The sequence below is a fragment of the Centruroides sculpturatus genome, unplaced genomic scaffold (genome assembly GCF_000671375.1).
Source record: "Centruroides sculpturatus isolate CEXI.00-Female unplaced genomic scaffold, Cexi_2.0 scaffold75, whole genome shotgun sequence".
In the NCBI taxonomy this organism is placed as follows: domain Eukaryota; kingdom Metazoa; phylum Arthropoda; class Arachnida; order Scorpiones; family Buthidae; genus Centruroides; species Centruroides sculpturatus.
In genome coordinates, this window is record NW_019384342.1 from 292,895 (window position 1) to 316,900 (window position 24,006).

The following is a 24,006-nucleotide window of genomic DNA, read 5'->3' on the forward strand; positions in this document are numbered from 1 at the left end:
AAACACAAATTTATAAAACGATAAGAAATTTCACGGGCCTGCACATTTCCGTCGCACCGAAACTTTCAGCAAACTTTGAGAATAAGCTCGTGAATTTCCAGAGATATAGGATTAATCTTCAAGAATGGGACACGTTTTTGATAAGGCTGATTTGCAACGTCGATGAAACTTCAATTTGGTTCGATATGACGAGGAATTATATATATTAGATGACACTGACAATAATAAATCAGAATGAAGACTACTGGTTATAGAAAAATCGGATCATAGTCATACTAGTCATGATAGTAGATGGACAGAAACCACCTCTTTACTTTAGTTTCGAGAGGAAAAATTTACCAAAGGAAAAAGATGGAGACATTTCCATCGAGGGCCATCATTCGAGTACAAGAGAAGAATGGATGACAGAACAATCGATGGTAGATGGCTGCAGACTGTTTGGGGGACGACGCCCTTGAGCTCTTCTTGGTCATCTAGCAATGTTTGTATTAGATGTATTCAGAGAGCACTTTTCCGACGAGGTAAAATGTGAAATTAGGTAACAAACGCCAAACTGAGAGAATGATATCGGTGTTCCAGCCACTCGATGTTAGTGTCGGTAAACCATGTGACGGAGCATGAGACATGGCTAGAAAGTGCATAACATACGCTGACACCTTCAGTAGAAATTCAGCGAGCCTTTGCTCCAACTGTCACAAGATGAATGAAGGCCACAAAGGCATCGAAGAAAATTAAGTCATTCAAGAAATGTTCAGTCAGTCATGTTTTGGACGGAAGTGAAGATAACGCTTTTTGGAAAGATTACGAGAATAATAGTCTCTCGAATGGAACATATTCGTTGTGCTGAGCATAATGTTAACGCCTCTGATTCTGAATATCCCTACAGTACCAAAAGTGACACAAAGTGTCGTGCCGGAATTTACAGCGAAATAGGTAAGTTAATTTTAAACTGAAGCATACTATACATTTACTGTATATTGCTATAATTTTGCTTAAATAAAAATAAAACATTTGCGTTTTTTTATTTTTTAATCCTTTCCTTCCTGTGGGCACTAAGGTGCCTATTAATATATTACCTGAGGTCGATGAAAATGTTCCAAACATCATAGATAGCCACACGGACATATGCCACAACCCGACTTCAAATCCTTAAAGATCTGAAGTCATAAAAAATTCGATTCATAAAAAAGTGAGGCTTACTTAACTTAAAATTGTCAAAAACTTTTTATTATAAAAAAATAAAACTTATAATCAATGAATCGCACGAAATTTTTTAACAAGTGAGAGAAGATTCCCTAGTTTTTACTACAGTGATACTTCGGTTTTCGTCTATAATCCGTCCAGAAACAATCAGCAAATCTGAAACCGACGAAAACCGAGGGAATTATTTTCATATGAATGAACGTAAATCCAATTAATTCGTTTTAGACATTCCAAAATATATACCAAAAACACATCTTATAGAGAATAATTATAGTGTTTAATATTAAAAACAATAAGAAATTAATATAAAATGAATGTAAAAGCGGCCGATTTCGGCAATCTTAATGTCGCTCTCCTATTTTTCAATGATTTCCTTTTTCAACCCGATCGTGTTCCTGGCTTTTTTCTTCGAAGGACTGCTGGTTCTGGAAACTTTCTTTGATCGCATGATGGAGCTAAAAGGAAAGGAAAGCAATGGAATTGTTTGGTTAGAGGCGCGGGGTAATAATGCTTACACAACGAAAAACAACGCCACACTGAACAGGAAAATGCGTGGGTCGTCTTTTGTTTTCTCAAGATTAGCAGTGAGCTTACTTGGGCACGCCGACGAAAACCAAAGCAAATTTTTCGCAAAAAATCGACGAAAACCGAGGTATTACTATATTTTCAACTGTTCTAATATGTTTATTCTAGATAAGCCTTCATCATCAAAAATATTTATTTTCTCAAACGTTTTCGGCTGTTTTAGCAGCCATTGTCAGGATACATACGAAACAAATATTGGAACATAACTTAGAACGTTTAAAGTTTAAAATTTGCATATGTATAATTAAATGTGGGCAATTACAATTTGAATATAAAATCATTTATACAAATATCAATTGATAACATAAAAAGAATGCAACATAATTTATATATGATACGACTATCGACCAATACGCTATTATATTTAGTTAATTTTTATTTTACTCATTTTAATTTGTCGTTATTTATATAGATGTTTGTATAAATACTTTTATATTCAATTCAAATGCATTCTGAAAATGACTGCTCGAACAGCTGAAAACGTTTAATAAAATAAGCTATCACCAGAAAATCATTTATCTAGAGATTTTTTTAAATTAATTTTTACAATATTAGCATACAGAGTAATATAATACAGTAGACTAAAGAGAAACTGGACGGATACACAATAAACGTGTGTACAATATAATGTTTTATTATTATAACATGGTAAAATTTTTCTTGAAATGTTTGAATTCCAAATGAGAGAAGTTAAAGCCCAAACCTCCGTGTGTAAAAGCCTTTGGATATAATAAATATATTATATATCGTGAATTTAAAACAAGTTAGAAGTGCATTTCTATTATTTATTTAGTGATTGAATTTTTAAATTTAGTGATTGAATTTTCAATCATTAAATAAATAATTTTTAATGGATTGGTATTTACCAATCCATTAAAAAGGTGTTATTTGAGATAAATATTCATGTTTATTATGAGGAAAAATAAACGAATATATTATATATGATATGTGTAATTTACGTCATAAATAAAATATATTATTGTATAAATAAGAATCTCAATCAGTTACTACATAAAAAAACTTTATAGTAAACCGAAACACTGTCTGACCTGTGTATAGAGTTTTATATATATATTTTTTTGATATTGCTTTCCTTTTCATTTAAAAAATGATAGACAACTAGTTCTTTCTTTCCTAATGATTTATCTCGAAAAAGAAATAATTTTACAAACACTTGTATTTCCGTTTAAATTAAATGATATCCTGAGCTTCAAATTTTGTATATTAAATGCTAATGTTTACGAATTCTAATTAAAGAAACTAATTATAAAACGTAAAAATTAGGTTCAAATACAAACTGGGATATTTCAAAATACTGTAGATTGAATGCTGCATGTTATCTAACATGCAACATCCAATCGATTTAAGTATATATGACATAAATATTTGATAAATTGAACGTATTAATCAAATTTTGTACAGATAAATTCAATATACTTGAATTTAGGTCAGTACGAAAGATTACAGCCACGATTTAAATTTTTTTGTAATGTCATAAAACAATTTTAGCATATGATATATAGTTTTATTGAGTTTACACAAAGCTAAATGAATTAATGTATATCACAAATTTATATAAAATAAAAATAATAAATGCAGATTAACAAAAGAAACACAACTCATTGTACAAATCGTTAATTTTTTTTAGAATAGAATAGAACGTTTATTAACGTAATAGGCAATAGCCTGTTACAAGGGGGATGTTTACACAATTATTAGAACTTTACATATATTAACTTTTCGATGAGCATTCGCCTGCGTTCCAGCCACTCGATGTTAGTGTCGGTAAACCATGTGACGGAGCATGAGACATGGCTAGAAAGTGCATAACATACGCTGACACCTTCAGTAGAAATTCAGCGAGCCTTTGCTCCAACTGTCACAAGATGAATGAAGGCCACAAAGGCATCGAACAAAATTAAGTCATTCAAGAAATGTTCAGTCAGTCATGTTTTGGACGGAAGTGAAGATAACGCTTTTTGGAAAGATTACGAGAATAATAGTCTCTCGAATGGAACATATTCGTTGTGCTGAGCATAATGTTAACGCCTCTGATTCTGAATATCCCTACAGTACCAAAAGTGACACAAAGTGTCGTGCCGGAATTTACAGCGAAATAGGTAAGTTAATTTTAAACTGAAGCATACTATACATTTACTGTATATTGCTATAATTTTGCTTAAATAAAAATAAAACATTTGCGTTTTTTTATTTTTTAATCCTTTCCTTCCTGTGGGCACTAAGGTGCCTATTAATATATTACCTGAGGTCGATGAAAATGTTCCAAACATCATAGATAGCCACACGGACATATGCCACAACCCGACTTCAAATCCTTAAAGATCTGAAGTCATAAAAAATTCGATTCATAAAAAAGTGAGGCTTACTTAACTTAAAATTGTCAAAAACTTTTTATTATAAAAAAATAAAACTTATAATCAATGAATCGCACGAAATTTTTTAACAAGTGAGAGAAGATTCCCTAGTTTTTACTACAGTGATACTTCGGTGTTCGTCTATAATCCGTCCAGAAACAATCAGCAAATCTGAAACCGACGAAAACCGAGGGAATTATTTTCATATGAATGAACGTAAATCCAATTAATTCGTTTTAGACATTCCAAAATATATACCAAAAACACATCTTATAGAGAATAATTATAGTGTTTAATATTAAAAACAATAAGAAATTAATATAAAATGAATGTAAAAGCGGCCGATTTCGGCAATCTTAATGTCGCTCTCCTATTTTTCAATGATTTCCTTTTTCAACCCGATCGTGTTCCTGGCTTTTTTCTTCGAAGGACTGCTGGTTCTGGAAACTTTCTTTGATCGCATGATGGAGCTAAAAGGAAAGGAAAGCAATGGAATTGTTTGGTTAGATGTGCAGGATAATGCTCACATGATGAGAAACAACACCATACTGAGCAGAAAATGTGTGGGTTGCCCTATGTTTTCACAAAATTAGCAAGAGATCATGTGCATGCCAACAAAATGAACTGAGGCAACTGATGAAAACCAAGACAAATTTTTCATGAAAACATCAATGAAAACTGAAACCAAAACTGAAGTCAATGAAAACTGAGGTATTACTGTAATAATAATGACATTTTAAAAAAGAAGTATATAGTGTATATGTTTAATTGCAGTTGTAACCTTAATCATACATATATTGGTGAAACTGACTGTACCCTTGAACATGTAAGAGCAATTAAATATAATTGTTAGTTCAGAATAGTTAGGCACTGCAATTTCAAAATGTATGAAATCATAAAAGAGACAATTATAATATTAAAAATAGAAACAAAACCTATTGAAAGACAGTATTATGAACATTTTAAAATTATGAATGTTTACAAAAGTTATGGAATTAATGACAGTTTAGGAAGAAAAGTGTGTGAATCTTGCTATCAATTCTCACCAAAGGGAGTTGTTAACTAATACTATAGACCCATTTAGTATACATAATCTACATAATACACATAATATGCATAATCTACTGACAGTTCACATAGACAATTCATCTATTGTTGAATTGTTCTATGTGAACTGTCAGTAGATTATATAAAAGAATTTGTAGCCAGATGGCTATACACAGTTATCAATGTATGTCCAAGTAACCTTTAGAAATTAAGTTAAAATATTGAAGGGTTTGTTTTATCTTTTGTAATTTTTTATGTATTAAGTTAAAATTGAATGCTAAGTATAAGTTTTTGCAATTGTTGTAGATATNCCCCCGATTAATCGGTTTCGATAATCGGCCAATTTTACATTTTGGTATTTTTGTTAGAATGTTACGTACAATGCTAGTAATAAAAACTAATAAATTTCTGTTATACATTTATTATTTATTACATGACAATCTGAATATTAAAAAAAATTACTAATCAAATTATTCCTTTTATCGATACATATTATAAGTATAATATAACGTATAATATAAAGTTTAAACTTTACATAAGAAAAAGTATTGAATAGATTAAGAAGAAAAATTAAATTTTTTTTTGTTTTATATGTTTAAATTGTAATGCATTGTAATGCATTGTAAAGCCCTTAAATTACAATTTAAGAGTTTTACAATGCAAAAACATGAGAATTTCATCATTTTCAGGGCATAACCTATTTTTTGCTGGCTCATAAATGTTACCTCCAATGCTGAAAATTTTTTCACTTTCAACAAAAGATGCTGAGGCACTTAAATATTTCATAGTTATTTTGCTCAAATTAAAGATAAATGTAAATATGTTCCTAATTCTTGATCGAAACGTTTGTTCGTCTCTTTCGTTTGTTTTTTCTTTCTTTTTAAAAACATGCTATTCTTCATTCTTTCGTTTACCAGAAGCTAATTCATCAAATAAATCAGAAAAACTTAGAAATTCACCTCCATCTTGATCACCTCCAGAAGTAGAAGCTTCAGAATTTAATTCTTATTGAGATTTCCTCTAGCATATCCTCTTTTTGAAATTTCATTTTGAATCTAATAAAAATGACAAGCATAAAGACTTGTTTTTTATACATGCTGAAATTTTTTTTTTATTGGATTTTCTAGTTCTTCTGTTGTGGTATTAATGCCACTAAAGGAACTACTGATCTTTGCTGTTGATAAGAATAATTTCAGAGTCTATTGTAGGAATTATTGAAGATGAAGTGGTTTCTCGTTTGCTGGCTTTCCACAGTAATTTCTTTGAATGGTTTTACAAGTAGAACAATTTTTTCAACGAGAGACCACTGATATGGGCTCAACGTAGAAATTTCATTATCTATAGTATATGTGACAAGGGCCTTTTGCTGTTCCAACATGTAGTATGTAGAATTCCAGCGAGTAAGAACATCTTGAATTAATTTGTTTCTGCAAACCTAACTTTTCTTGCAAATCTTCTAATTTGATTACAGCTACAGCAGAATGATTAAAATGTGTGACAATATTTCTATTAACTGTGATTATAGTTTTCACATCTTGTTTAGAAAATATGCATTCGTTTAGTGTCAGCTGCAGCGTACGATAATGCTTCTAAGTTGCAATTCCTAATTCCAGCTGCCAGATTTACTGCAGAATCTCTTAGTACTAAGAATATCTTATCACTTGTCAACTTATACTGTTCAAGAACAATTTTTAACTGTTCACTGATTCGTGTAGCTGTGTGGGAACCTTCAAAGGAAACAATTTGCAAAACAGCTCTTTCCTGCTGAAAATCATCCTTCAACCAGTGGGCTGTTACACTTAAAAAAGGAGAATTGTTTGTAGTTGCTGTCCAAATATCAGCGGTTAAAGAAATATATTTTGTTTCTGTTAAACACAGAAACACTTCAGCTTTTTAAACAATGTCGAAGTTTCCATGCGTCAACAATTAAGTGTTGAGATTTATTTTAGAAACAAAGGAAGAGATTGTTGATTTTGCGAGGATATTCGATCGTCTCTTGTTTACCTGACCCGAGGGAGATGGAAATACCAGGTGGAGAAAAATGGGTTTTTTCCACATTATAATTAACTGTATAATTAACTCCAGGATCTCACACTATTAATGCAATAAATTATTAACACTAATCGGCCGATAATGCATGGCCGATTAATCGGTAATCGGTAATCGGCCATTTTGCTTATCGGTGCATCCTTAATTATAACTAACCCAGAAGTTTTTATATGGTCTTTATTGTTTTTATAAGCGAATTAATCCTTGGGACTTTTGAAATTCATGTTAATATCCGTATTTCATAACACTACTATTATTGATAAATTTATTCAATGAACATTTTTCATTGAATAAATTTTTCGTGCTATTTCGAAAATAAGGAAATACAATAATTGCTAAATTTTTATTATATAAATTTCAGAATCCTTATAATAAGTCATATGTAAAAACAAACGTTTTCATCTATACGTAATGATCAATATAAGAGAGAATTATTGCTATTTTATAGATTACAGTCAAATGTCATTACAGTGTCATCCTAAATAGCAGTACCGTCATAAAATATCGAAATAAATATTTTAAAAACTAATCTACCCCGTAAACATTAAATAAGAAACTCTTCAATATATATGAATTACAGAATTTCTCATTGCACATGCAAATGGTTAACAAAAGAAACACAATTCAACATTTTTATTAGCAAATCATGGATGTAAATCTTAACATAGTACTATTTTTAATTCTTATCATCACTACGAGATTGTTCTTAACGAAACACTGTTTTTATATTTTTCAACTATCATCTCACACGCTATAATATTCCGTAACGCTGCAGCATATACCCTTAATTATAATAAGGAATAATACACAGTGCAGGATACTGAACATTACATTATTTTATTAATTATATGCAACATACAAAACAGTGACATAAATAGTAGACTACGATTTACAATGCAACACGATGAATCATTTTATTATCCAAGGGTTGAGATTCCAGCATTATGTAACGTTTTTATAAACATCATGGGGATGTTTATAACGCATAAAAACACTTGTAACACATAAAAACGATTGCCCGCATACCCATCTATTCGTTTCTGCGTAATTTATGGACAGTCCCCACACTTAATTACTGAAATTTCAGAAATGAACTAAAAGTAACTGGTGAAGCTTAATCGAATCGAATAATACAATAATTTACCAAGTAACAATTATTTCAGTTTTCTTATTTGACTGAAAGCAAGCAACAATAAACAAACCTACAAGAAATATCTAATAAATTTCATTTTCTAAGTATCAGCAGTTGTTCTTAGTTATATATATATATATATTATTTANAAAAAGAACACACATGTGATATACAGGGTGATTCAGATAAGTGTGTATAAACTTCTTGGAGGGGTAGGTTACCCAAAGACAAATAGAAATCATATAACAATTCTGGATCAGAAATACCATCTTCATGTGCTAATATATACAGAGGATGAGAAATAAAAGAATAGCACATAAGAGAATGAAATGCTTTTTATTACTCACAAGACATTTGCAAAATGCATTGAGGTTATAGGTGTTCAAAGTTTTGACCATGATCTGTAACACATGCTTGATATTGGTAGCATATGGAATACATACATTTTGGAAAGTTCCTGGTGTGTCTCTGACTTCTGAAGCAGCTAAATAAATGCATGCTACAAGGTCCTTATCACTTTCAATGAGGTGTCATACACCTGTCCTTTGATGTAACCTCAGAAGAAGTAATCAAGACATATGAAGTCCAGTGATCCTGAAAGAACATATGAGCAGTTTCATAGCCAAATAATGCCATCTACCACATGAAGATGGCATTTCACCCAGCATTGCTATATGATTCTGATTTGTCTTTGTGCAATCTGCTCCTTCCAGAAGTTTGTACACACTTAGTTGAATCACCCTGTATATGGAAAGTCATAACATAAGTAATGAGCAACATTTTTATTTTATAAATAATTATTTTGTTAATTGATGGAATTTATTATTTAGTTACTAAGACAAAACAATATTTGTTACTTTGAAGTTCTCTACTGAATGTTTGGTCTAATAGGCAAATAGTTAATGAAGCAGCAAATAACACTGATAGAATTGCACTCGAATAAGAAGTCGAATTATTGAACATAATATTTTGTAGACAAAACAAAAGTATTATAATTGATCAAATAAAGTATTAAAACATAATAATATTGTTTAACATTTTGTTTGTTTTTTTACTTTTCAAAATATTGATACAAAAAATGAGATCACATTTTATTTTTAACAATAATATGTTTATTAATTTTTTAATAATTTCAATATATTGTAAAGAATAATGGCATATATTTATTCTATTTTGCTTAATTTCAATTCTAATTATCTTATATAAATTATATATATTAATATAATACGAAAAATACTGAAAGTAGCAATGTTTAATAGTTTTACGTCAGCGATAATAAACATGCAAGAAATTGAACTGTAATTTTTAAAAAACTTGTAAACCTATAAATTCCCACTGTCGTTCGTCTGTCCACCGTCTGTTCTTAATTTCGAGACGAGTGAGATAAAAGACGAGAGCAGATATTGAAATTTTAGGGGAGGATGCCCCGAGTAACTTTACACGAACGTCCAATTTGCACCGAAAATCACGTTATTTCAATTCAAATCTTTCACCCTGAAAGTAGTTAATAGATGACCGGCACTATTATTAAAGGAAAAGTATGATGTATAGGGGCAAGCCACTACTAATTTAGGGTGGAGAGAATATTTTCGAAATTAAATAAATTAACAATATGATAAAAAAAAAATTGCAGTCAAGCATTGTGACGATGTCAATAAATAATTTAAATAATTGCTCGTTATATAATAAGTTTATTTATTTATTCATTTTTATTTATTTATTTAAACATGCTGGGAAAACCCATGATGCAGGGAATACATACAACAAAACCATTAGATATACAATACAAACTACAGTAATATTACAATTCATAAATTAATACAGAGAACAAAAAAGCAGAATATACATAAATAAAATACAAATTATATAATAAGTTATTTTGACCACTAGTCTGTTGAGTGACTCCTTGTAATTTCCAATTCAATTTAAAAATATTTCATTTAGCAAATTTTTATTAAATCTATAAATTTTTCCGAATTTAATAAATCCTGAATTCTATACAATTTGTATCATTTTCATTCTGTCAAATTAATAGACAATCTAAATTTATTGTTTTCAAAATCGAAATGGCATTCACATTTTTAATATTACATAAATCATTGTATGTGATTCACAAGCTTAGATTAACTAATAATTTAATTTAAAATAAGTATATTTGATTTCAATTTTCGCAGTGATACTTAAAAGACTGTAATATATTATCTATAGCAAGGGTGGGCAACCTTTTTTATAACATGGGCCAGAATAAATTTTACGCTTTTTCCGCGGGCCATAGTAGTTAATTGACACCTTGTGACCTGTAAATTTTTAGTCTGCAAATATTAAATAAATAAATAAATAAAAAGAAATTAATTACTACAGTCGACCCCCCTATAACACTGTTGATTATTCCGTTTTATATGAATTCCATGTTGTATGAGTCACTTAGATTTTACAAATGCGTGTGCCGGGCTGTGAACGGCTCACCTATTTGTAAAATCTAAGTGACTTTAAACACAATAAAAACAGCACTATGTAGTTGGATACGACAGACATTACATTTTCTAATTGCATAGCTTTTGCACATAAATTTTCTTGATGGATGATGCGATGAAATATAAATAATTTTGAAAAATTCTGTTCTCCCATTTTTTGTTTGAATAAGGAAATGACTCCCTTATTTTTTCCTGTCATTGCTGCCGCAACACTTCAGAAAATAATATTCAATTTAAACTAGACGAATTACATCGAAAAATATTTATTTATAATTTCTTCTAAGCATCTCGCGGGCCGGATAGAAACTCTTCGCGGGCCGTAGTTGGCCCGCGGGCCGGGGGTTGCCCACCGTTGATCTATAGTTATATATCTCCATTAATCTGCAAAGTTTAATGTCTAAATAGAGCAAATTCATTCATATAATCCAAGTCACATTTTTATAAAATTTTAAATTTCAGACTAAATAAAAAAAGTGTCAAATATCTTAATTTTATAACCTATACATGAGATCGAATTACTGAGCGACAAGATAAAATATTTAAAAATATAACAGGAAAGAAATAAAAATGTTTCATAAAATATAAAATGTATTAAACAAATAATCACAAAATAATGAAAAGTTTGCGATATTTTCTTCAATAATTTAAAATGCAATATAGTTAAATTCTTAAGAAAATTCTATATTAGAAATTTCAAATTTAATGTTTAATAATATCGCAGTGTTCATAATGCAGTTTTACTTTCACTAAAAGTAAATTTACAAACTGAATTTATTTTCTGAGTAAATAAATTATAATAACAATATTTCACTACTGTTTGAAAAAAACTGTTATTTATTTTGTTTTTTAAGTTTCATAAATGATAGGATACATAAGTGTAAGCACATATATATCACCTTATTATTAATATCTGAACACTGTAATTGGTAGTAAGCCTATGTTATCTGGAAATGACATATCAGATAGGATTAAAAATATGGCTATAGGCATTCAAGGAGACGGTAATGTAACTTATTTGAGAATTTAAGAAGTATCACTCAAAAGAATTAACCAATTTTAAACGTGGAATGATAACAGACTTGTTATTAAGCAATCAAGTGTGCAACATATTAATAGTTTATATATTTTGAGATAAACAATTGTAAACTGGTAAATCTAAGTACCAAAAAGTATTTTTGGGGAAAAGGAAAAACTTATTGTTCGTGGCAAACAGAGCAAATGTTTATTTTTTAAGCATGAATCTACATACAAACATGTAAGTTACAGTAACTGTTCAAAGAAGAGTTTTTGTTTAAGTACAATATAAACAACCAGAAACAAGCCAGAAACAAGACAAAGCTGGAAATGATCTAAATCCAGATACAAAATGCGAAAAAATTTGTCTACAGTCATCATTCACTTAAAATGAAGTTGAAAAAAAATCCGTTTTCTTGATCTGCATAAACTCTCTTCATAAATGTTAGCCTAGCACAAATACGTTTCTTCTTGTTGTCACTCATCCATACATTCCAAATGTATTAGGTAACTTTTAGCTATTCAAAACTTCAGCAAACTATAATTTTAGTTAAAAGTGTACTGATTGTTTTAGTAAATATGATTCGAGATTGATTACACTTATATAATACAGAAAGTAAAAATTTCACATGCGCAATTTTGTCAGGCACGTAGATCAACTAGCACCTTGAGAGCCTGTGTACATACGTAGAACCCTATTTGTTGCTGCTTATCAAAACGAAAACGAAAGATATTTGCACTTGAATCATAAAGCATTGTATTGACCTTGGAACGAAGATATTTTTGTGCAAAAGGCTGTATTTGTATGTTTTGGCACTTATTTATCTTTCCCATTATACAATTAACGATGTGATTTGCAAATGAAAAAGACATTAGAAAGTGTCAATAATGTCTATGAAATCGATAGATCATGAGAGAAAAGCTGTGAAAATACTGGTGTGTTTCAAATGTCAGTCATCATTATTGCATACAGAGATAATGCATATAGCAATAAAAACGGTTAAATTAAAGTTTTTTGAAAGATCGTCAGATTAAATTGAAAATTGTTTTTCTCTTAAAGAATGATGTGCTTTATTTAATTTTTTAAACTAAAAATTTTCTTGAAGTTTCATTCCATTTAATCGATAGCTTGTAGTATATATTTCGACCTATACGTCCTGATTAATTAAAATAAATTAATACTTTTGTAATATGAAAAATTTATGTTTTACATTGCGTTTGAATAATTTTGATATGAACAAATATAGGCTATATTCTTGTTTATCGTCTCAAAAAACGAAAAACGTATCATGAAATTCGAAAATGTTTCATGTGTAAGAATGTTTTGTTTAAATCAATAAAATAGCAACTACCGAAATTATTTATGTTAAAATTGTATACAAATTACAGTATTTTAAAACAAAAATGTGTAATTGTTTTAATATTAATATAAAATTAATAATGATATTTCTATAAATCTATAATAAAAAGTAAATTAAAATACGAATAGTTTTATACATTTTAAAGTATTAGTTCAGATTTTTGATGCTAAATCATTTTTTTTTGTTAATTTATTGATACTTTTATCTACAATAGATACATTGAATGCTCAAAAATATCATCTAGAAAGTAATTCCATCTTATTAACAATCTATTAAAACATAGTTAAAGTATGTATATTTATGCAATTATTAAAATAAAGAAATTTATGTAAGTTAGAAATAATGTTCGTCAGTCTGTTTTCTTTAAACTTCTAACTCCTTTAACTGACCTACGCCATACTATTTATACTTACTCACTAGGAGTCTGCGAAAAATATAGACTATCATCAAACCTGGACCCTTCACTCCTTCTTTTGAATTTATCCACTTGACACTTTGCGATAAAAATAACAATGATAAGCTAAAATAATGAAACTTTTAACATGATTTTCATTTTAATATTTATAGCCTAGCATTATTCTTCGCCAGGACAGCGCCGGACATTTCTGCTAGTGTATATCCACTAATATATACAGTATAAACAATAAAAATAAAAAGTTCAATCAAACAACATAAAAGTATTCATCATTTAAAACAGTTTTTTAGAATTTAAATTAAGTTCTACATTTTTTATATAATTATTTACAGGTTGTTTACGTTATACATATAATTTGTAAATAATTATATAGAAAAGATAGAACTAATTCATATATATTTATTATTAATAAATGTTATATTTATATATATTACTTTTTATTATATACTTATTAACTTGTTTATAAATATAACTTTGCTAATTAGATAATTGTAAAGTGCACGTGACTTTAATTCATTTCCTAATTTGAAAAATATTGTATGTATAATGCATACTATAATTTAGTTATTTATCTATTATATAATATGTACTACATACATCGAAATATCTTATTTGCTTGTGTATATATAATTGCTTTTATATAATGACATTAATCACTATTTTTCCTTATAACAAAATGTTTAAAATTAAATTTAAAAAATAAAACTAGGTAAATATTGGTAACTTTAAAATTAGAAACTAGAAGATTTGATAATAAACGGAACTAGCATCATACTGTACGGTTTCTTAAACAGTTGGAATATTGTTTATGTAAACTAATATTCAACCAACTTGCTAAAACTGTTGACTTAATGGCTAAATGTAACCTGTAATTTATGAGATCCTTACTAAGATAATATGTTCTCAATGATTAGATACTCCGATTTAGCGATTATAGTACCAAATTTAAATGTTTTATATAAAGAAAATACAGAAAAGTTTTAGAACTTTTCTGTATATTTTGCCAAAAAGATATTGATAAATATTATAATTCGATATATTTGACAAAAACGAAGAATATAAATAATCATAAAAATTGATTAACTATGATAAATCGATGATACAATTGAAATTAATGACTGTAAGAAGAATGGACTTATAAACTTGCGAACAATAAATTTGATTCCTTTTAACACGTAAAATAATGTTTTATAGCCATTGAAAGAAATTTCGCAGTTGACATGTGAAACTATCTGATTATTGTTTCAAATTCATAAAAACAGTAATTTGCAAAACATTGCGTATTTTAAATAAATTTATTTTCACATTTATTCTGTGTTTTATATCGAATAATTTAAAAATAAAACTTTTTTTATTTGATACTTTATATTTTATTGTTATTTTTATTTGTTTTTAATAAATGCATAAAAAGAAAACAATTTTTATGCAGAAATGAAAATTTTCGGAATGTCAGTAAATTCCGCTAGTTCAACTTGACTAACCATAACTTTTTAAGGCCAAAACGGGATGGAGAGAGAGAATGTGATGTGGTAAGAGTAGGAAAAAAATATTCAACAAAATATTTTATTAAAACAAATCTCGAACAAAAGTATAATGATTCTTAAAAATCCTACATAAAAACTTTTTAAGTCGACATAGAGAGGTCTGTTTATCTTCATTCTCATATCAAGAATATTTTCAATGTACAGTACCTATTTTTATGTAACAAATTTTAGTTCTTTAAGATATCATTTCCTAGACCACATGCGTATCTAACTTTCAATTATTTATTTCATTACACTGATTTCTTCAAACCGAAAAGACATCCGCTAGTTACAGAGCGTGTTTCTGAAAAAGGAAAATGGGGTCATTACTTGTATCTATGATCAGCTGTGCTTAAACATTTATTCATAAGCTTTAGTCGAAACATTTTTTTTTAATATTTTTAATGGTTTTAACCTTTAAAATTTAAAATGTCCAAAATGAAACAACTGGGAGTTTTTAAAACTGGACAAAAATTATATATTTCTAATACGGTGGGACAGCCGAGACATAGCAAAAAACGCGATACTGTCTTGAAAACAAAACTTATGGTTAATCTAACACGAGATCGTGCTGACCGTTATAAATATAATTTTCTAAGACAGCATAAAGGATTCTTGCTTGTTCTTCAATCGACTATTTTAGCAATTGGCTGCTTTTTGTTGTTTGAAATTCATATATTCTAAAAACGCTTCATTAAATTTAATACTGTATTATGCCTTACAACCCATTATGCTCTATGTTTTCATTTTTCTGACATTTAAAATAACCCGATGATGCGCATTCTACCTTCTTTAATAATTTTCTTAAAATATTGAGAATAATTATATTTGAAATATTGTTATTTAATTATGATTATCCTTCTAATTATTATTTCGTGTGTACTTTTTACTCATGACTAGAAAAATTGAAAAGTTTTCGAGATATAATCTGCCTTAAATATGGAATTAAACATTTCCAGAGTCATATCCATTGCAATAATATCTTTAATGATAGTTTCCGAAATTTGAAAATATTTTCATGTACACTGATGGAAAGATACACAAAGCAATATGACTGTTTTCGTAAATATCAAATGTTATACAAACGTTACAGAACAGTCAATGATAACTTAAATTAAAATGTCACATATCTTTAACGATCTCATATCTGAAGTTTAAATAAATTGTTTATATATATTTATTTTTATAATTGTGTTTCGTGAATTTTCATTTTATGTAAAGAATAATCAAAATTCTAATGCTGTTCTGTTAGTTATTACGAATTTCAAACTTTTGGCAATCGGTTTCATGAGTACATTTCCACAAAATTCGATCAAAAATAAGAATTTCGAGATCATTAGTTTTTTTGGAAGTTCTGAGAAACATAAATCATATAATCCACATATAAATATAAACGATTGGTTGTTTTTGTTCGATTTTACTTTAATTTTTATTCAGTAACTTACATAAAATATAACTAAGGCTAGGCTTCTGGAAACTAAAAATCATATATAAGTTGTTTGAGTGATTACATATGATTTTTATAGCTATTTTAGTGCTTATATGCCCTAGATTTAAATACAACAGAACATTTACATAGTACCAAATTTTGGGAATCGATTGAAATTTTAAATAAAAAGAATTACGTCTGACTAAGTATAGATGTAGTGTAGATTATCGCATCATATACTTAACACTATTTATAATGTAATAGGCATTTTATAACGATGTTCCGTAGTAGATGATTGCCAATATCATTTAATACGTTAAACTTTCTAGTAATATATAGTATATAACAGTTAAGCCAATCAGTGATCAGTAGTGTTCAGATTCCATCCGATTTTTAAATATATGTAGTGGAAAATATAAATATTGTATATGTGTGCATGTTCGTCTTGTGTTTAACATACAATACGTTTCGATAATTTTCGATTTAAACTGTTTTTTCGAAAAATCTTACAGTAAGTTGAATGTATACTAATTTAAAGCATATATAGACTATTTAATCTTTATTTATATATTTATACCATATCTGAATTAATGCTTTAAAACACAAATAATGCAATCTTAGTTTTGAGAATATGATAATAAAAACTTCTCATTCTGTAATATTTAGTATTTCTTTTTATTAAATTAAAATAAATCTTCATTTTCTCCGGAGAAGTAAACACATTTTAAATGTTTTGTATCTGTTTAATTCGCTACAAATTTACTTGTATTATTCTTCATTTCACTCTCTCATTAAGTATTGTCACGGTTAAATATTAGAATCATGACAAATTTGACCCTCTGGGTTTTTTGCAAATCTCCACGTTTTGAGACGTCCTAACCCCCCCAAAAAGTGCTTAAAAAAGACAGGGGAAAATTTCGTGAAAATTATATATAGCCCTATATATAATGTTCTGTATGTGTGTTGGTCGATTTCATTTAATATCTCAGGATGGGCAAAAATGAAATTTGGCATAGTAACTTATAGGGGAGATCTGGGCAAGATCGGCATGTTAAGCTTTACTTAAATTTTGTGTAATAAATACTGCTGTAAACTGAAAAAAAAAGCTTTGCATATTGTCTATTGGAATGTTACCTTACTATAGAACTGGTTAAAATCAGTTTGGAAATAAAAATAATTAAAATAATTACAACTTTACAAGAAGAGAGAAATTGACGAAGTTGCCCCGGGTATAGGGGCAAGATCGGCAACTTCTCTCTTTTTGTAAAGTTGTAATTATTTTAATTATTTTTATTAAAGTTGCCCCTGGTATAGGGGCAACAGTAATGGGGCAAGATAGGCACGTATATAAAATTATGTTATTAACAATGTATAAGTTGGAATTCACTATTAAAACAAAGAAATACAAATCCAACACCCATTTAATATTATTACAACGAAATGCAAGTTCAAAGACATATATACATGAATAACAAATGCAAACATGTTTTCATTTATCATCTGTTTGATTTTTATCCTTTGCTTCTAATGTGGCTTTATGTTGCCGATCTTACCCCGCTAGTCATGATTTCGAAACATTAAGTACAACCCTGAGAACAGAATGCCAAGCCACGATCTGGCCACGTGAATAAGTTGAAGTTACATCCTTCTAACAGGAAAAGTAACTTTCGTTATCATGGAATTATAACAAAACCTGCCAATTCAATATAAATGGAAAAAAAATATTATATGGAATTGAACGAAAATGAAAATTTGCTTGATAATTCAACTACGCTTGTTGGAGAACAATAAAAACACTACACTCAACAAGCCACCAATAAAACTCAACTGCCTAACCTATAACCAAAGTCTCCTTTTAATTTGTTTTTTAAAAAAAGCGCTTGACAAACTTGCCCCGCATGCCGAAGTTGCTCCGATCTCCCCTATATAATGGGCATTGATGTTATTCAATTTTAGTAATTAAAATTCGAGGAGGAGGGGGTAGAGGATGTCATGTATTATATCTCGAGTGGGATCGGACTTAATGAAGATTTTATTCGTTATTGGCATTTACAATTTCTTAAATTCATCTCTACTCTCAAAATTAAGTCTTTTGCCTTTTTATAATGATTAATAATATAAAAGTTATTTTTAATAATATCTCATCACAAACTTTTTAAACAATTTTAACTTCATCTTAATGTCTTTATATTTCTTAAACATAACTAATTTTTTATTTCTATCATCATTTAATAAGAATAAATTTTTCTTCTTTGAAAAATTGAGTTATATATAAATAAATATTTATTTAAATATAAGTTTTATATAACTTTAGTCTTCTAATATTGAATTTAGTAATCATATATTAAATTGAATCATATATTTTAGTTTTATATTTTTATATGTTTGCTGTGAGCGTTCTGAATCTAATTCTTAACTCGAATATAACTTCAATGTTTTTTATTATAAAAAGCACAATAATGTAAAAAATATTAAATAGAAATAAAAATTATTTCTGGTTTATTTCACAGTTTATAGCTTCTGTAATTCTATTATCGACACGAACCTTCCAGCTGAACATAAAAGATTTGTATCCATCTAAGTCTGTTAAAAGACCATATAAATCTTCTATGTGAAAATGCTCAAAGTTCAAAGATAAATCTAATCTGTACCGAATTAATCTTTATTTTCCAGACCGTGATAATTTAACAAAAACAATCCGGTCCATTGTCATTTTATTATAACTGTTTTCATCTCATCTAAAGTCTAGTTAGCGATTTTTCTCTTACATCTCGAGTAATTATTTACAAAGAATAAGCTTTACACACAAAAAGGTTTAAATTAAACTTATGTTTACATATGAAAGAAACTTGTTCATAATAATTAGAATTTAACAAATTATACTAATTGATAATAGAAAAATTATATATTGATTTTATTATAAAACTTTAAAAATTTATATATGAAATTTTGTTGATTTTTAATGGTGACTTTTTTAGTTCAATTTATTTAAATCATTTATTCACATTGCTTCTTGACTATCTTAATATAAATAACTATTATTTTAATATTTTTAATCTTAGTATTTTTCTATTTAACTCAATGTAAAAATATTAATTATTTAACTTAATTTTAAAACATTTTAATCACTTTTCAATTCTCAGTTTAAGATTTAAACTTTATTATAAATTATAACTAATAGCAATTTAATAATAATTATAAATTTCTAATTTTGTAAATTTATCAGTTTTATTTTATTATAAAATCGTCTCGATATTTTATATAAGTCATGGAGGTTTTTATTTCCAAATTAAGACAAATCATTTATAAATTACAGATTTTATTTAGATTAAATTACGATTTTATTTGTCTGGAACATGTTTTAGAATTTTATAAATTCTTATTCCAAATCATTTTTTGTAATTGAATTGACAAAACAATTGCAATTCCCACGATATTATAAATAAATAGTGTGGTAAGATGGAATTAGCTAGGTTATAATAGTCTTGTTCTGATGGCAGATTACAAAATCCACAATGAAATTCGAATAATAAAAATTTTTATTCCAACGTGAACAGCTTTCTTATATTTCTGAATATTTATGCTCTTTATAAATATTACATTTACCAATTGATTTTGCCTCAAAAGATTTATGTCCAGTGTCCTGTGACTCAATACTGCTTTTAGATATTACAAGAGATATCAATTTCAATTTTTAACCGAGATAAAAAAATGTAAAAAATAAATAATTTTACGAAGTTCTATGAAACTGAATCTAAATTAATATACTTCTGAAATAAAACTTTAATTTAGTATTGTTCTGTATATAATCTTTGCTTTTATTTGTGATGTCATGGAGACTCTGGAATCGTATTTAAATAAGGAAAGATTATTGTAAACAAACTATGAAACTTGTATTCAATGTTAGTTTCATGAACTTTAAAAATATATGAAAATAAGTGTAGGATATTGCTATTTTATTAAACAAAAATATGAAATATTTTTTTTTCTGAACTCATTCTTCCGATCAATAATAATGTAAATAAACTTTTCATTTTTGTCTGATCTCTTATGAAAAATTGTAATGGTTTATTATCTTTGAATGAAATATTAAAATGACAAATATTTTAGTTAAATTTCACCTTGAAATTAATTATTTTCCTTTCAGCCTTGTTTTTGATCGAATGGGTAAAAAATTGAATTGTTGACGCTTTTTGTATAAACTCTTTTTTTCATATTAATAAAAATTAAATATATAAATACAACAGTTATTTCATACAAATTTAATATAATCGTATGCATTTTACGATCATCTAATTCACGAAATTATACATAACCTTCTCATTCTGTAATATTTAGTATTTCTTTTTATTAAATTAAAATAAATCTTCATTTTCTCCGGAGAAGTAAACACATTTTAAATGTTTTGTATCTGTTTAATTCGCTACAAATTTACTTGTATTATTCTTCATTTCACTCTCTCATTAAGTATTGTCACGGTTAAATATTAGAATCATGACAAATTTGACCCTCTGGGTTTTTTGCAAATCTCCACGTTTTGAGACGTCCTAACCCCCCCAAAAAGTGCTTAAAAAAGACAGGGGAAAATTTCGTGAAAATTATATATAGCCCTATATATAATGTTGTGTATGTGTGTTGGTCGATTTCATTTAATATCTCAGGATGGGCAAAAATGAAATTTGGCATAGTAACTTATAGGGGAGATCTGGGCAAGATCGGCATGTTAAGCTTTACTTAAATTTTGTGTAATAAATACTGCTGTAAACTGAAAAAAAAAGCTTTGCATATTGTCTATTGGAATGTTACCTTACTATAGAACTGGTTAAAATCAGTTTGGAAATAAAAATAATTAAAATAATTACAACTTTACAAGAAGAGAGAAATTGACGAAGTTGCCCCGGGTATAGGGGCAAGATCGGCAACNTTTATTAATAGAGAAGAAAATATCACTCAAAATTATTACTGTTTCTTTTTATTTTCAATTTCATTATGCGGCTTATCAAATAAAGCATGGTAATTATTAATGTCATTAAAATATTCTTCAAGCAAGTAATAAAAATAAATGATAAGTAGCACTTTAATTTAAGATAATAAAATGAAGCGATTTACAATTTAATAAATAATATAAAATATTGTCTTAATTTTATTTGAAACCATTTAAATACCTTAAATGTGTTTAAATGTTTAAATTCCATTTTTTCAACGTTTATTATCAAATATTTTTAAAGAAAAATCATAAACGGTCCTTAATTAATCATTAATTAATAAAACTCATAAATATTAGCAAAGGTAATTTGAGTAATTTAAGAAAAACTTGATTTTTGGTTTAACATCGTTCATTGTTGAATAATTTGTGAAATAAAAAAATGTCATTTGACTTATTAAATTAATATAAAGAAAATAAATAAATATTTTAATTAATTTTATTATTTACTTTTACAATAAATTAATTGTAGAATTAAATTAAATTTAACACAATTTGTAGAATTTTCATCAGTCGAAATGCATATGATTGGCATCTTAAAATAAATTAATACAATTAAAAATTTTTACAATAATACTAAACATGATTTTAATTGGGTGTTATTAATGTTATTGTTATTAAGTGTTATTTTTAAAATGTATTTAATTATTCTTATCATTATTACGTACGAGGCAATAAAGAATAATTATTTCTTAATGAGAAAGAACGAATTGCTGAAGAACGGTTCAGATAAGTAGCTGTCAATTGAAAATGTTTGAAGTTAATTTCCTGATTAAAACTGTGTTTACAGTATAAACTCTATCACTTGGTGTCATTTATTAATTTTAATCATTAAAACTAACACGAGCGTAAGAAGAACTGACAAGCATTTCTTTATGAAACTTTGTTATTATCTTAAGTCTTTTTGTCGTTTTATAATTAATTTTATAATGAGATTTGTGTAATGTCTTAATTAAATTATACATTATATTAGTATACTAATTATTTCTTATGTAAAATCTCGCATTTTATCTACATATCTTTTTACATTTGTTAGGTAATACCAAAACACATGCCTTCCTTAATTACAACGAAAAAAAACAATAATATAGAAAATTTTATACAAAATTTTAAAATAAAAAGTTAATTCGAAGATTTCTAAATAGTTATAAACTTACAAATTAGTTACTTTGTGTAAATAAATACACGAGAAGCTTAATTTTATAAAGGTGAATCTATTCAAAGTCAACTTTTATTTGCTGTTTCTCATTTTCTCTTTATGCTTAGTGTCGGGAGTTGGAACAACTTTTCTATTTTCTATTTAATTTCCACGTCAAACAATAGCAGAAGCGATCAAAACATTCCTTTCGTGTTAAATTTAATGAAGGCAGAAAAGGTTAATTGCTAATATAACTAACTGAAACTTCTTCATCGTTTCTTGCAAATTCCTAAAATTTTATGACATTAGATTCAAATACCTTCGACAAAGTTAGCTGTAAAAACAGAAGCGAAAAATCAGTTACTTTATTCAATATAATTTAGTAATTTTATCTTAAATATCCGTAAATATTTAATAAGAAACAGTTAAAAAATATATTTTCATACAAATAGATAATGAAATATACAACGATGATGCGTGAGAAGTTATACTAGGCACTTACTTTTGAATTTGGAATTAAAAAATATATAAATAATTGAATGTTTACAACTATCATTAATAGAATTAATACCTTATAACCTAATTATTTTGAAACAATAAATTATGGATGGTTTTAATCAATTTAAATAACAATAAAATAATTTATTCAGACTTCCTGAAATTTCTTTTTATAAATACCAGAAAACAAAACTAATTTTTAAGTTAAATAATTCACGTGGAATTAGAATAATTATCAGATGATCTCTTTACTTTCATTTTAATCCTTCCCTGTGCAACAGAACAAGTAGCTTTAGAAATTTAAAAAACCTTTAAACAATGCTCAAATAATACAGCAGAAGTAAAAATTATTATATTTATCTAAAAATTCTTTTAGAAGTAAAATTTTTTCGTATAAATAATTACTCATGAAAATTATAAATCCTTCAAGTGTTTTTCTATAAAATAGAAATAAAATTTCCATTAGATATTTAGAAAGTTGTGCAAAAGTAATCGCTCTAAGTATATTATAATGGAGAAACCAGATTTAAGAGTTGATAGAGTTCTTTTTCTTATCATATACTTTATCTGATTATAAACAAAATCCATTTTGCAATAAAAGTAAGTTGGTTTTATTTCATAAATTCGAATGTACTTTAAATCCCAATGGCTATATTTTTCTTTAGAGAATAATTCTTGAAGCTGCTTCAATTATACTTAATACTTTAAAATTTTCGTTAAATAGAGATATAATAAAAATATATATATTATTATCATTAATTTAAATAATAAAATATTAT

General features: G+C 27.3%; 1 protein-coding gene across 1 annotated transcript in view; it reads left to right on the forward strand.

Annotated features, from left to right (window-relative positions):
- The first annotated feature begins 281 nt into the window (after positions 1-281).
- LOC111634507 (lutropin-choriogonadotropic hormone receptor-like) overlaps positions 282-24,006 on the forward strand; it is a 115,811-nt gene continuing 92,086 nt past the window's right edge. The window contains exon 1 of the mRNA XM_023379304.1: positions 282-419. Within this exon, the coding sequence (XP_023235072.1) occupies positions 282-419 (138 nt within the window). The remainder of the gene's footprint in view (positions 420-24,006) is intronic.